General features: G+C 38.8%; 1 protein-coding gene and 1 non-coding gene across 4 annotated transcripts in view; one reads left to right on the top strand and one right to left on the bottom strand.

Moving 5' to 3' along the window:
* Positions 1-14886, bottom strand: part of RASSF8 (Ras association domain family member 8) — a 128293-nt gene that overhangs the window by 17886 nt on the left and 95521 nt on the right. For all 3 annotated transcript variants that reach the window (XM_043881339.1, XM_043881338.1, XM_043881340.1), the window contains exon 2: positions 3427-3632. In XM_043881339.1, coding sequence (XP_043737274.1) covers positions 3427-3529 — 103 coding nt within the window. In that variant the 5' untranslated portion in view covers positions 3530-3632. The remainder of the gene's footprint in view (positions 1-3426; positions 3633-14886) is intronic.
* LOC122680936 lies at positions 6580-6686 on the top strand. The gene has a single exon (XR_006336845.1). It is a non-coding gene; the product is annotated as a U6 spliceosomal RNA (small nuclear RNA).

Here is a 14886-nt window from a genome sequence, read left to right as displayed (position 1 = left end):
TTCTCTTGTGGCTCAGCTGGTAAAGAATCTGCCTGCAATGCGGGAGACCTGGGTTTGATCCCTGAGTTGGGAAGATCCCGTGGAGAAGGGAAAGCCTACCCACTCCAGTACTCTGGCCTGGAGAATCCCATGGACTGCATAGTCCATGGGGTCACAGAGTCAGACATGACTGAGCAAACTTTCACTTTCACTGTCCCCAAATGAAAAAGATATGAGGACAAGAAGTGGGAACAGAGAAAAACTCTGAATCTTCAGTACTTTCACTGGCACCAAGCAACAAAGCAGTATGAATCAGAAAACCTTTCCCTTCGTCTCCTTGGTTTCTTCCTCTTCTCTTCCTCTCTAATCTTTTGTAAGCTGTATTTTAAGTTCTAAGCTACTTGAGGGCAGAAGTATCTTCTTTTCATATTTTTTTGTTTGTGATTTTATCAAAGCAAATGCATTTTCTCAACTATAACTTGAGACAGATGAGTCATCAAAGGTTTTCTGTTTCATGTAATTTTGAGAAGCAGTCTGAACTCTGAAATAATGGCATTTCGGGGATAGTTTATGGGAAAACCAAGGTTGAATATTTATAACTGGGAATGTTTCAGAAAGCCCAGGGTGTACAGTGACCAAACACAGTGCACTCCTGCTGGGCAGTTTAATCACTTCACGCCAATTAAGTATATCATCCTGGTTTTACTTTTAGTTACTGTCTTATAATTTTAGAAAGTGTTTGATTTCTACCACCCAAAGGATAACCTGTCAAGCAGTCAAATATCAGAGTAGAAAGGATTTTCATCTACACTAGTAGATAACATTTAAAAATCTTTTATCAAGGGACTTTTCTAGTGGTCCAGTGGTTGGGAGTTTGCCTTCCAATGCAGGGGCCATGGGTTCGATCCCTGGTCAGGGAACTAGAAGCCCATGTGCTGTGGGGCAACTAAGCCCATGCATTCCAACTATTGAAGTCTTGCACTTGGAGCCTGCACGCTGCAAAGAAAGATCCTGCCTGCAGCAACCAAGACCTGATGCAGCCAAACAAATATTAAAAAAAATCTTTTATCAAATTATGGTTTGTCTTAAGTTCTTTTCTAACTTAATTTGATTGATCAGTATTAACAACATTGAGTCAGAAACTGTTAGCTGTCATATATATTTGCAGACTGCCAACTTGTGTACATGTTTTTATATCCTGATGGTTTCCTGAAAGCAATTTTAGCTATCCAGAAAAACTCAATAATCCCTAATCATATGTATAGTGCCCCTATATGAGGCAAATAAGTGGACTTAAACCCAAGAAGTTATTCTATAGGTTGCTTCACTGTAAATTTTTTAGAAACATCTCTCAGTCCATTTTTAGAAACACTGCTCAGTCCATATGCTGCTGTTAGTATAACTAAACTTTTACTAAGTGAAGCCATAGAGATTTCTCCAGGTGTTTGTTATAGCTGAAATTTCCCTAATTAGTAAGTCCTCTATTATTTTTTACAGTAGAAATAAGGTCAAAATACAGTAACATTTTCATTTAATGTTTAGACTTGGAGTATCAATAACTCTCATGACAAGGGAGATAAATATATAAGTGTGTATCAGAAGCATACTGAACATGAGGCTGAGAAAATCTCATGGCACAACAGAAGCGGGGATCAACAGTTGAATCATTCCTCAGGTGAATTCTAAATTTAATGAAGTATTTATGAATCAGAAAAAGAGTTGCTTAGCCAGGTATGGAAAAATGTCATAAAGCATCTTGTACTCAAGTTGTCAACTTTTCAAAACAGTTCTGGACTGAGTTACTGAGAAAGCAAAATTGGGGGATAGGTTCAATTAAAGCTTCTTTTTAGCTTGTCCACAAACAAGTATCCTTTTAGTCCAAACAGATACACACACACCTGGTACATCTGGACAGTTTCCCCTTGAAATTCTGTGTAGAGAACATGGTTACCATTTGAACAAAGGCAGCTTATTATAGTCTTCAACTACTCTGACTTTTCTAAAAACTACTTGTCCTTGTTTTTTAACCACTGTCCATGGCTTGATTCTCAAATATAACAAAAGTTAGATTTGATACTTGCTAATTCTAGTTTTCACTAAGAAAGATAATAAACCAACAATACTAAACATTTATTCCAAATAAATTATGTGAGGCTTTTAAAGGGGGTGATGACTAAGTTGAAAGAATATGAGATAAAATTAAATGCCTTAATTTCCTGCTCTCTGATAACTAAATTTATGTCCACAAACATAATAATAGTGCCAAATGTAAGAAAATTTCAAGGGATGTGACAGCCTAGCACTCTCAGCATTGTTTTAATATATGAGTGTGCTAGACAGTGTTTCAGGAAAAATCAAAAGGCGTCAGCATTACAGGGAAGCCTCTGTCTTTGCATAGGGACACTGACAACTTCTAACGGTGCCTCTGCCAATGCTGGGCTATAGTGACCTCTACCAGGTGCAAAGCTGCCACCGCAACAGTGACTTGTCGTCAGCCTGAGCTAGCGCGACATGCTTCCAGTAAAAACTCGCATGACACCTAGCAAGGAGAACAATGCAGGGGTTGGGGCACCAACTCTGCACGCAGCTGAAAATCTGCATGTAACTTACAGTCAGCTGGCCCCTCTATCTGCAGATCCTCCACATTCATGGATTCAACTAACCTTGAATTGTGTAGTAGAGCAGGATTTACTATTGGGAAAAAAATCACATGTAAGTGAACCTCACAGTTAAAACCTGTGCTGTTCAAGGGTCAGCTCTACATGTTTGCTAAGTGATGGATTTAAGACACAAATACAAACTTTAGCCCACATCACTGGCTTTACTGGTATAGGTGTTTATCTGCTCATCATGTTCCAAAAGGAATTACAGCAACTAAAAAATATATATATAATATGATAAAGATGAATTGAGAATAAATAAGAAGAAAAGTGGATAAGATGGAGCCAGCAAGCATGGATTTGACAACTTCACCTTCACTGTGTAAAATTTAAAAAGTGCATGCTATCTTTCTGTACTTTTTTCAGGAGGAAGAAATATGTCATTTAATTTGTTGTATTTTCTTTTCTAAAAGTATTCAGAATAATAAGTAAATTGGATTTTCCCTAATGAAGGGTCTGGGAACTTGAAAGTCATGTTTTGGATCAAGAAAACATTTTCAGTTCCATAAACTGTTGTTTAGGATAAACATCAGGAGAAGAAAAGGCAGTGCAGACTCTAGACTCAAGATCAGTAAAATCTAGGAGAGGCAGAGAAAAGTGTCTTCACAGATTGACCTAAGCTGGGCGTGGGGGACAGCAATAAGTTAAAAGTGCACCTAAGAGATGTATTATGGAACCAAAGGAACAAAACCCACACAACTCCAATACTTAAAACAAACGAAAAGAAACAGCAACAGAGAGCATAGGTATAAACTGTCTGTCTCAGACACCCCGAGAGTTCACTTACCTATTGCTTGAGCTAAGGCTATGACAACCTCCTGGCAAGTTGTGACCTCGGTGACCCCACAAACAATCCTCTGAACTCCGTCCACCCATACTTTAAGTTCCATGGTGCCCCAGCCAGTCACCCGAGGGCCCTGAGACTGGTCATCAAGGTGTCAGGTCATGTCTCTGGCCACGAAAACACGGAAAAGGCAGAGAATGTGTAGTCAGCTAAAAAGAGGAAAAAACACTGTTAAGAAAACAAATCTTAATATTTCTTCTAATCAGTAAATGTTACCAAAACAAATTTTAATACAGCATAGTCCTACCACCATTAATGACCATGGGCTTACTTATTCACAGAACTGAACTGAATTGAGCAGTGTAAATACAACTATGGCCACCTTTCATGACATCTCATGGTACTACTATCTTCACAATTAGAACATTACTCATAACATCACTCTCCATTGACTATAAGAAACCATACTTCCTTGCCTAAGCCCTTTTGCTCAACTTACAAACTATTAATTTAAAAAAATATTTCATTAGGATAATTTCTGAGGTTAAGAAAAATAAAAAAGTTTTTTTCTGGTCATTTTAGAAATCATAAATAACTGAACCAGCTTCTGCAGCCTTGCCAACATTTGTAAAGATATCTTCCTAAGGTTATGTAATCCTTCTTTGACTGAACTTTCCCCTGTATGAGCTACTTGTCCTCTTCCTATTTATTTAACAAGAGTTAGATAATTGCCTTAAATTAAAGAGTTATTCCAATAATGTAAACCTCAACCTTCTTCTTGTTTTTCTTGTTGTGTTTCCCCAGTGTTTGATATTTTATTTAGCTGCATAAATAAAAGTGAAACAGAAAAATTTACATTCTCATACGGTCAAATCAAATGCCTTGATTTCTTCTGTTGATTAGAAAGTTATTACTGCCCTACTAAAAATCAATCACATGCAATTCTTTTTCCTATGGGTTTTTAAAAAGTCAACTGTCCCTGTGTTTAATAAAAATCCTTAGTCAGTCTACAATTTGTTTGCCCACTGTCCTGTCATCTTCCTATTTCTTTGCTGTTTTTAAAAAAGAATGTTAAAGTTTATGAGATGTAATAAAGATTGATTTAATCAAAGAAAACATTTAAATTTGTTTAATGGTTTACAATGGCACTGGCATTTCAGGATTAATTACTTATCAAAAAAACTTATTTAAAAAACAATAAAACTTTTCCTACAAAATATTAACTTAGTCCTTGCACATTCTCTTAAAGGACCTAAGACAGTTCTAGGTCACCTGGTCACCCGGTCACCCGAGTAGAGTCAGAACACATGTGAAATGAAGGAGTATAAACCTATGCTTTTTCTAGAGAGGGTACAAAATATTTTCTGTCATCCTGAAAACAAGGGGAAAAAAGACCTGAGGTTCCCAGGATGCTGCTTCAGCTCTGGGTCTCCACTGCAGCCAAGGTGGCTTCACAAATCCCTTTCCTGCCCAGAGAAAGGGCCATTTGACCGCAACAAGCTGATTCCCATAGCTGTGTCCCCTCACGTACAAAGGAATGTAAGATGTTGAAATTTCTGGGGAAATAGGGTTCCAAAGCCAAGGGAATGTAAGAATTCCAGCAAATAAAGCCTGCAAAGTTCCTCTGCAGCTAGACTTTCCGGAGCATTATACAGGCCGCTGTACAGACCAGGTTTCAAACAAGAGGTTTTCTGCGGGGTCGCACAGGGTCGGACACGACTGAAGTCACTTAGCTTAGCTTAGCTTATCCCTAATCTATTTAAGAGACCACTTACAGAAAGGAAACCTAAGAGTTCCGACTTAAATAAGATTGATTTCCTTCTCTGGTAGGCACTCTATTTCCTAAAAATAGAATAGGCACTATTTGTTTTGGGGATAAATTAAGATGAAAAGTAGTCAAACACTAATATATTGTATTACATTAATATATTTAAATTATTTTATTAAAAATAAAAAACAGCTTAATTTTTAAAGCTGAAATAAAATGTATTTAATACCTAGTCCCTTATGTTTCATTTAAAGATTAAGCTTGGACCTAATTAAAAGCTTTTGCCCAGCAAAGGAAACCATTAACAAAACAAAAAGAAAACTTACTGAATGGGAGAAAATCTTTACAAATAATATGGATGGTAAAAGATTAATATCCAACATATATAAATAGTTCATACAACTCAACATCAAAAAAACAAACACTTCAATTTAAAAAAATAGAAGAATCGAAAACACATTTTTCCAAAGAGGAAATGCAGATGTCCAATAGGCACATGAAAAGATGCTCAACATCACTAATCATCAGGAAAATGCTAATCAAAAATCACAAGAAGATATCACCTCATACCTGTCCGAATGGCTATTATTAAAAAGAACACAAATGGCAAATGTTGGCCAGGATGCAGAGAAAAGGGAACCCTCATACTCTGTTGGTGGGAATGTAAACCGGTGCAGCTACTGTGGAAAAACAGTATGGAGGTTTCTCAAAAAAACTAAACATAGAACTACTGTATGACCCAGCAATTCCACTTCTGGGTATATATCTGAAAAAACCAAAAATGCTAATTTAGAAAGATACATGTACCCCAATGTACACAGCAGCATTATTTACAATAGCCAAGATAAGGAAGCAACCTAAGTGTCCATAAACAGGTAAATAGATAAAGAAGATGTGGTGTATATATCCAATGGAAACTACTCAGCCATTAAAAATAATGAAATTCTGCCTTTTGCAGCAACATGGACAAACTTGCTATGCAAAGTGAAGTAAGTCAGAGAAAGACAAATACTATATATCACTTACATGTGGAGTCTAAAAAAAAAAATACAATAAACTAGTGAATATAAAAAAAAAAGGAAGACACAGAGAACAAACTAGGGAACTAGTTGCGGGGGACAATACAGAGTGGGGGAGTGGTTGGTACAAACTACTGGACGTAAGATGGGCTCAAGGATGTATTGTACAACACTGGGAATATAGCCAATATTTTGCAATAACTGTAAATGGAAATAAACCTTTAAAGTACTAAAATTTTAAACATTATAAAAGCAAACAATTATTTTTAAAAAGAGTAAACTTGGCAACACTAACAAGACAGACAGCAGATCTCATTAAAAGTCCTCCTCTCCCACCCCAGGAAGCCTGTCGTTTAAAAGAAACCTCTGGTGCTCGCTTCGGCAGCACATATACTAAAATTGGAACGATACAGAGAAGATTAGCATGGCCCCTGCGCAAGGATGACACGCAAATTCGTGAAGCGTTCCATATTTTTAAAAAGTAAAAAAAAAAAAATAAAATAAAAATAAAAGAAACCTCTGAGGCTCATTATTAAGTTCCATAAAGGTTTTAGCATACCATCACATATTTTCCTATCTGCATTATTACCTTTTCACCTTGAATTTTTAATCATTAACTGAATACAAATGAACATAAAACATATACATCTGTTAAATATTACAGAGTATGGTAATGCTGTGGGAAAACACAGGGCATACATAATACTGCTTAGTTAACATAAACTTCAGGGTATTGATCCTCTTGATCAGAGACGTCCTACCACAGTTCATTATTGCGAAGATCAGCATCTGCGTTTTTAACACCACTAATATCTTTCAGATTCTTAAGACGGGTAGGAAACACCCTTGTGGATCAGATCAAAGAATCACATGGTCCAAAATTCTGTTGCAGGGGGATCACTTTGCTTTTGTCAAGTTTGGAGCTATACAGACAATCATCCCTTCCTTTCCTTATGATCAGGGTTACTCATGAGAGTCATTTGAAAAATATCTTCCCAGCAGAAGCCCCAAGTACTCTCTTTTAAAAGCTGCAACCCTGTTCTTTCCTTTATACCCTCTGAGTCCAACTCTTAAGCTCTGCTCCCAGAACTAGACTAGAGGGGAAAATGGAAGTCCTACACTGTAGGTGCGTGTGGTGGATTGGTCATCATTGGAACTAAAAACTGAGGAAGCAGAAGGACCATAGCATCTTAATTGGAATTTGGAATACATTTTTTCCATGGAAACAATGATGTAGGTAGAAGTCAGGTTCTACTGCAGAGTTGTTATTGTTTTCATTGTGAGGTTTCTATATTCAAACCACTATTATTTAAATAATTTTTATAATGAAGAACTAGGTTTATTCAGTAACTTACAACTGGGGAGCAAGTATTCTTTTGGCTAAGAAGCGTTTATTATCTTAAAAGTTGATTGAACCCATGCACTTACAGACAACTAATCTATGACAAAGAAGGCAAGAATATACAATGCAGAAAAGACAGTCTCTTCAACAAGTAGTGTTGGGAAAGCCAGACAGCTACATATAGATCAAAGAAATTAGAACATTCCCTTCCTTACACCATATACAAAACTACACTCAAATTGGTTTAATTATAAATTTAAGACATGACACCATTAAATTCCTAGGAGAGAACATAAGCAAAACATTCTCTGGGACAAACTGTAGCAATGTTTTCTTAGATCAGTCTGCCAAGGCAAAAGAAATAAAAGCAAAAATAAGTGGGACAGACACAACTGAGCGACTGAACTGAACTGAATCAAACTTAATGGGCTAGGTTGGTGGCTCACTCGTAAAGAATTCGCCTGCCAATGCAGGAGCCGCGGGTGTGATCCCTGGTCTGGGAAGATACCGCTGGAGAAGGAAACAGCCATGAAATTAAAAGATGCTTGCTCCTTGGAAGAAAAGCTACGACCAACCTAGACAGCATAATAAAAAGCAGAGTATGGCAAAACCACTACAATATTGTAAAGTAATTAGCCCCCAATTAAAAAAAAGCAGCAGAGACATTACTTAACCAGCAAAGGTCTGTCTAGTCAAAGCTATGGTTTTCCAGTAGTCTTGTATGGATGTGAGAGTTGGACTATGAAGAAAGCTGAACACTGAAGAATTGATGCTTTTTAACTGTGGTGTTGGAGAAGACTCTTGAGAGTCCCTTGGATTGCAAGGAGAACCAACCAGTCAAATCCTAAAGGAAATCAGTCCTGAATATTCATTGGAAGGACTGATGTTGAAGCTGAAACTTCAGTTCTTTGGCTACCTGATGCAAAGAACTTACTCACTGAAAAAGACCCTGATGCTGGGAAAGACTGAAGGCAGGAGAAGAAGGGGACGACAGAGGATGAGATGGTTGGATGGCATCACCAATGCGATGGACATTTGAGTAGGAGTTTGAGTTAGAGCTGGAGTTTTGAGTAGGCTCCAGGAGTTGGTGATGGACAGGGAAGCCTGGTGTGCTACAGTCCATGGGGTCGCAAAGAGTTGGACATGACTGAGCAACTGAACTGAACTGGACTGAAAATGAATTCTTGAGAATGGCAGTCCTGAGAGAAGCACCATGTGAAATAAAGTATTCCAGTTCAGTAATTTTGGGAAACTTTTCATAACATGTCATCTCTGGGAGACAAAGATTCTGATACCCCATGGTAGAGAAACTAGTCAAACTCTTTTAAACTTACTCAGTGACTTAGCATAGGGGATGGGGGGAAGGTGAGCAGTGGAAGTGGACACAATGCCTGTAAAAAGTCTCTATATTATAGGATGCAAACTACTAGCTTTTAGAAACTATGCCTATGTACAAGAATAAGATTTCTGCCTGCACTTTAATGTATTTTGAGGCACTTAGAAGTGGTGATGGATACACTGTCGGAAGTTTTACTTGTAGGAATAAAGGACAAATGAGAAAATTGAATAGAACCCTTGCTTTCTCTTCTGCTTATTAAAAAAAGTCTTCATTGCCACAACAAAGACATGTCTTCTAAAGATGGGCTTTATATTGTTTCTTTTCAGACATCTGTCTAAATCATAGAATTTTTCTTTAATAGTATGTTTTTAAAAGTTCATAATGCTAAGTACTACGTGTGTATTAACTATTGAATCCAATAAACCCATACTCTTTCCTCTATTACTCATCATCCTCAGGTTACAGCATTCAAACACATGCAATGACCTAATACTTCCCAAACATGACATGTGCATGTGACCACTCTGCAACCATGGCAAGGAGTGGCGTGAGTATTAACCATCTTCCAGGCTCAGTGTATCATCCTTCATTTATGCCTCACAGCACAGTTCATCGAGATCAGTACCACTCACCTTATTTTAAAGGTGAAAAAACTGAGTCTCAGAAAGCTTAAATAACCCTCTCGAGGGGTCATGAACCTAGTAATTTGGGGACATATATTCACAACCGGGGTGAATAAAGAAACCCAGAAATGAATAAGGCTAGTCTCTTTAAAAGGATTCACTGTACCCAAATAAATGCTCTTAAAATATCCTAAATTACACTAAGAAATCTCATCTGTCATCTCTTGGAAATTTACTTCTAGTAATAAACAACAATGGGACAGTAGGTACAAATCTGCCATTCCAAGAGAAAGAGGAGGCAAATCAACTATTAATAAACCATGCTAAGAGACTACAGTTTTAGTTCAGAGAACCTATGATAAATAAATGTGCATTTTAGCAAAATAAGTGTTTCATCACATTTATTTTTCAGTGCCAACAAATTATTCCTCCAGTTTTAGAAAATTATGTTGACATTTATTTTACAGAGTCCCTAAATAAAATATGCTTGCCTGTTTGTGGTGATTTTTAACTCTTGCTTTAAATATAAAGCAAAGCTTCTTAGATATTTCTGGCATTTCCTTAAATTCACACTATTAAAAACTACTTCCTGGAATAAGCCACTTTTTTCAAGGGAACATTGATCAGGGTGATAGCATACTGAGATTCAAATCCTGAGTATATCACTTCAACCAAGATGCATAATTTCTCAAGTGACATTTGTGAGAAATAGAATGCCTTAAAAAAAACTAAAGTCATTGATATGAAAATACTGATCCTTCTACTAAGAACTATCTTTTTTAAAAAATAAATTTTAAAAATAAATGTATCTAGCAACTTCAGTTTTTTCTTTAGCATGAAATTTTGAGTTTCTTATTGAAAGCTCATTTCTAGATACCTTATTGACAACTATATTTTTCTGAATCAAATTTAAGGTTAAATCCACATCTATGATTTTGAAACGGAGACTTCTCCCACAGAGAGAGGTGTAAACCAATAGCAGTTACCAAAAATTGTTTAGGAGTACAGTACTTTGCCAGGACAGTACTTACATATGAACTAACAATTCGGGTAGATTTTGACCTGTGAATTGAAGCTCTGATTGAGAAATACAGGATTTCTATGCAATAATTATAATTTAAGAAAAAGCAAAATCTTTAATTATCCATTTTCGAGAACAGATGTTTCTCCAGTAACCAAAGTTCATCTCAAAAGCAAGCTCTTCTAAATAACTCCTTTTATCAGTCTAATATACTGACATCACCAAAAAGTAATTTATTCCCTAATCCTCTCAAAATGGTTACCATTTGTAAAATCATTCTGATACCCCAAGGAAACACAAAGACATGTTTATTAGCTTGAATTCTTTGACTTCTGGCTAACAGAATACTCATAAGGGAAGTGTTCTGCTTTGGAATTTAACCTGGAACTTCGTATCTTGAGAAAGGTCACCGGAGAACAAGGCGTGGAGAAGCCAGGGAGCTATGGGTGGCATGAGACAAAGGCCGCTTGGCTAGTCTGAAGGCATGTCATCAAAGTGACGGAAGGGAACCCAGACCAACACACAAAAATGGACAATTCAGGCTAGGTCAGGGCCTCCAAGACCCTCTACAGCCCTGACTGTAAGCCAATTCCTGATGGTTGAAATCTTCCAAGTGGTAGTAACCCTGAGCCAACTTCATCTGGACGCCACCATTCTGCATGAATGCTACTAACCTCAACACATGCATCCTTCTTCTTTTTTTCTGTTGTCCCAGCCTTGCCATATTTTCCCTTTTAAGTCACAAGCCTACCAATGTCACTCAAAAATAATCTGGCTCTGCAGGGTGAGGAAGGGAGCTGTGGATTCCTTACACCTAGACATGCCAGGGAGGGATGGCCACATGATGGTGCTTTCTCCAGACACATAAGGGCACTCACTTCAGAGAGTTCACGGAAACCAGATGTACAGATATCTTGCTTTTCAGAGTTAGCAATCTGCTGTCCAACAACTAGTATAATCAGTTCACTGAACACAGAAGGCTGAGCTCTGGCCAAACTTTATCATTTGATCAAGGTCACATGGACAGGCATTAGCCAATCTCTGGAGTAATATCAATTTAGATTATTCTGAAAACTGAAATTAAATAATTAAACTTAACACATATTGAGATAAATTAAGTGCCCAGTATAGAAGATGTTGAGGGAGCTGCTCCTGTTAAGAACTCTAATGAAAACAGTTGGACCATAAAATGGGGGTTGCCACTGACGTAAGAAAATTAGCATGAAAAAACTGAATGTGGCTTGTTTTTGCCAATTTTCTTAAATGTTCATGGAAGGTGGGATAGTGGGTGACCTTACAACTTGATTCTACTGGTTAAAAAATCTAAAAATACAAAAATAAGATACCACTGGGTTCCACTTTGTGTTGCCGTATTATTGAAAAAATGGAACATAAGGTCATCTGTTTTGAGATGGCTAATAAACAACGTGAAAAGATGCTGAACACCGCTCATTAGAGAAATGCAAATCAAAAATACAATGAGATATCATCTCATACCGGTCAGAATGGCCATCATCAAAAAGTCTACAAACAACAAATGCTATAGAGGGTATAGAGAAAAGGGAACCCTCTTGCGCTGTTGGTGGGAATGCAAATTGGTACAGCCACTATGGAGAACAGTATGGAGATTCCTTAAAAAAACTAGGAATAAAACTACCATATGACCTAGCAATCCCACCACTGGGCATACACCCTCAGGAAACTGTAATTGAAAAAGACAAATGTACCCACCCCAATGTTCACTGCAGTGCTATTTACAATAGCTAGGACTGGTGGCTCGGACAGTAAAGAATCAATATATTGAAACATATGCACTGCCCTATGTAAAAGAGACAGCCAGTGGGAATCTGCTGTGTGATGCAGGGAACCCAAGCCAGTGCTCGATGACAACCTAGAGGGGTGGGAGGGGGAGGGAGGTGGGGGAGGTTTAAGGGGGAAGGGACAAGTGTACGCCTGTGGCTGTTTAATGTTGAAGTATAGCAGAAACCATCACAATATGGTAATTATCCTCCAATTAAAAATAAAATTAAAAAAATTTAAAAAGTCATCTGTTTTACAGTTATACCTTCTGTAGATGTCCCAGTCTACCCTGTGATGCTTTAGAGATAGCTTCAGGGATGTGTGTAGAGCCACCTTCTGTGACGGTTTAATTTCTGTTGGAGCTCTCAGGACCAGGAAAGATATCACACTCTCCAAGTCTTAATATGAAACCCTGAATTCTGGCATCAGTTAAATCATGCTTTTTATTACACATGCTATTTCATGGCTCTCCTTTAACTTCATTAGAAAACAGGCAGTGAGCAATAATGGTATAATGTATTTCTAGTAAAACAGTCACTGAAAAGTTGGTGATATTTTAAGACAGGTTGAAGCACAAATAGATTTGTGCTGTGTGCTGTGCTTAGTCGCTCAGCCCTATCTGACTTTTTGTGACCCCATGGACTGTAGCCCGCCAGGCTCCTCTGACAATGGGGATTCTCCAGGCAAGAATACTGGAGTGGGTTGCCATGCCCTTCCTCCAGGGGAACTTCTCAACCCAGGAATCAAACTGGGGTCTCCTGCATTGCAGGCGGATTCTTTACCAGCTGAGCTACCAGGGAAGCCCAGATTCATGCTGTTTCTCCTTAAATAGATACCAAAGTGCATATATATCAAGGTACCTCAATTGTAAACCAAACACTTCAAATGAAAGCATGTCCTTGTTACTTAGTCTAGCAACAATAATAAACAGCTAACACTTACCGAACTCTTACTATGTGAGAGATGCAAAGTTAAGTGTGTATATATTTACATGTATCATATATGTGATAAACGTGTGTATATAAAATTTTATTTAATCCTTTTGATACTCATCTATGTGACATGAATTATTATGAAACAAATGAGGAAACTGAGGCACAGAGGAATCAGTAACTAGGCCAGAGTCACTAAACCAGCAAGTGGCAGATCCTTATCTGATAATACTCCTAACTACTAAAAAATTTATTTATCCTGGAGCGCCCTCAGCTGGGCAGTTAAAGGCATGGCCAATCACTGCGGCTGCTGGAAGGGTGCGCGCTCAGAGGTCAGAAGAGATCCATCTGAGGAGGCTGTCAGCGCCCGGGAGGCACGGGGCAGTGTCTGTCACTGTGCCAGGGATGGTGCCCGGGGACCACTGCCCCCGCGCAGGCCCGAGAGCCGTCTGCATGGAGACTCTGGATCCTGACCCCTCAGGATGCTGAACCCACCAGAACTGGAAGCGAGCCTGAGCCATGGGGTGAACAACAAACCTTTGGGTTGAAGGGGCCTTGGGGTTTCAGCATCCTGAAAGACTGCAGCTACCCATTTCTAAGTGTCAAGAGTATTTGCAGAGTCCCGGGGAGAAGGCGTCAGCCAGTTTCCCAGTGTGAGCCACCACGCACTTCTACAACAATGAGTAGCAGGAAGACACCCAGGCCTCCCAGCCCCAGTGCGAGGAGGCCCAGGAGGAAAGAACAGAGACAGGGCGATGAACCCAGGGTGGTGATTTGGAGGCCGTGGTGGCTCAGTGGTTAAGGGTCAACTCCCTGACTCTGTCCCTCCAGGGGGTGCTGTGCGCCCCTCATCCAAGTCAGTCAGTTTCTCCCAAACCCACCTCCCACCACACCCACCTCCCGTGTGCCCTGGGGGACAGCTGTGGGGGACGGCCATGCCCGGACACGTTGTGTTCCCACTGGCTGTACAAGGACATAGCTGTCTTTGGTCGGCACCCGACCCAGGTCAAGGACAGGGCCTTTCCTCACCCTTCTGGTGAGTCTTCGTGCTTCATGCACACCTTCGAGAAAGGATCCTGGGACCATGAGGTTGGCATCCCAAGGGTTGGTTATTGGGTGGGGCCAACTTTCAAAGTGCCTTCAGTAATGTCACTGTGCTGATCAAACGACAAAATCATTCCATGTCGATTAGTAACCCACCCACGCCTCTCACTTAACCTGAGACCCCTCATTGGGCTATTTCCGCTTGTATAAAAATGATTTAGATACTGTCTGAGGTTGATTGTGGGTGCTTAGTGGCATTCTGAACAAAAATTTATTTATGGAAAACACATAAACACATGGAATAATTTCCATAAAAGTTACAGAATAAAAAGAAAAGTAAGGATGGGGAGGCGAGACCATTCTGGATAAAAATATGTATGATTCCTGTCTAAGGGCTGCTTGTATGAATAGAAGAGCTTTAACTCTTAGTTAGGATCTGCTTTGGGTTTGTCATTGGAATAGAATATTGCTGTTTTCAAAGTATCAAATGCAATATTATTTTCAGCTTTTTATATTTTGATAACCAAATGAGTGTATTCGTCAAGGTTTTTTACTTAACTATTCTACATGTGATT

The sequence above is a fragment of the Cervus elaphus genome, chromosome 22 (genome assembly GCF_910594005.1).
Source record: "Cervus elaphus chromosome 22, mCerEla1.1, whole genome shotgun sequence".
NCBI lineage: Eukaryota > Metazoa > Chordata > Mammalia > Artiodactyla > Cervidae > Cervus > Cervus elaphus.
Note: the sequence above shows the minus strand (reverse complement) of the source record. Positions and strands in the feature narration are given on the sequence as shown.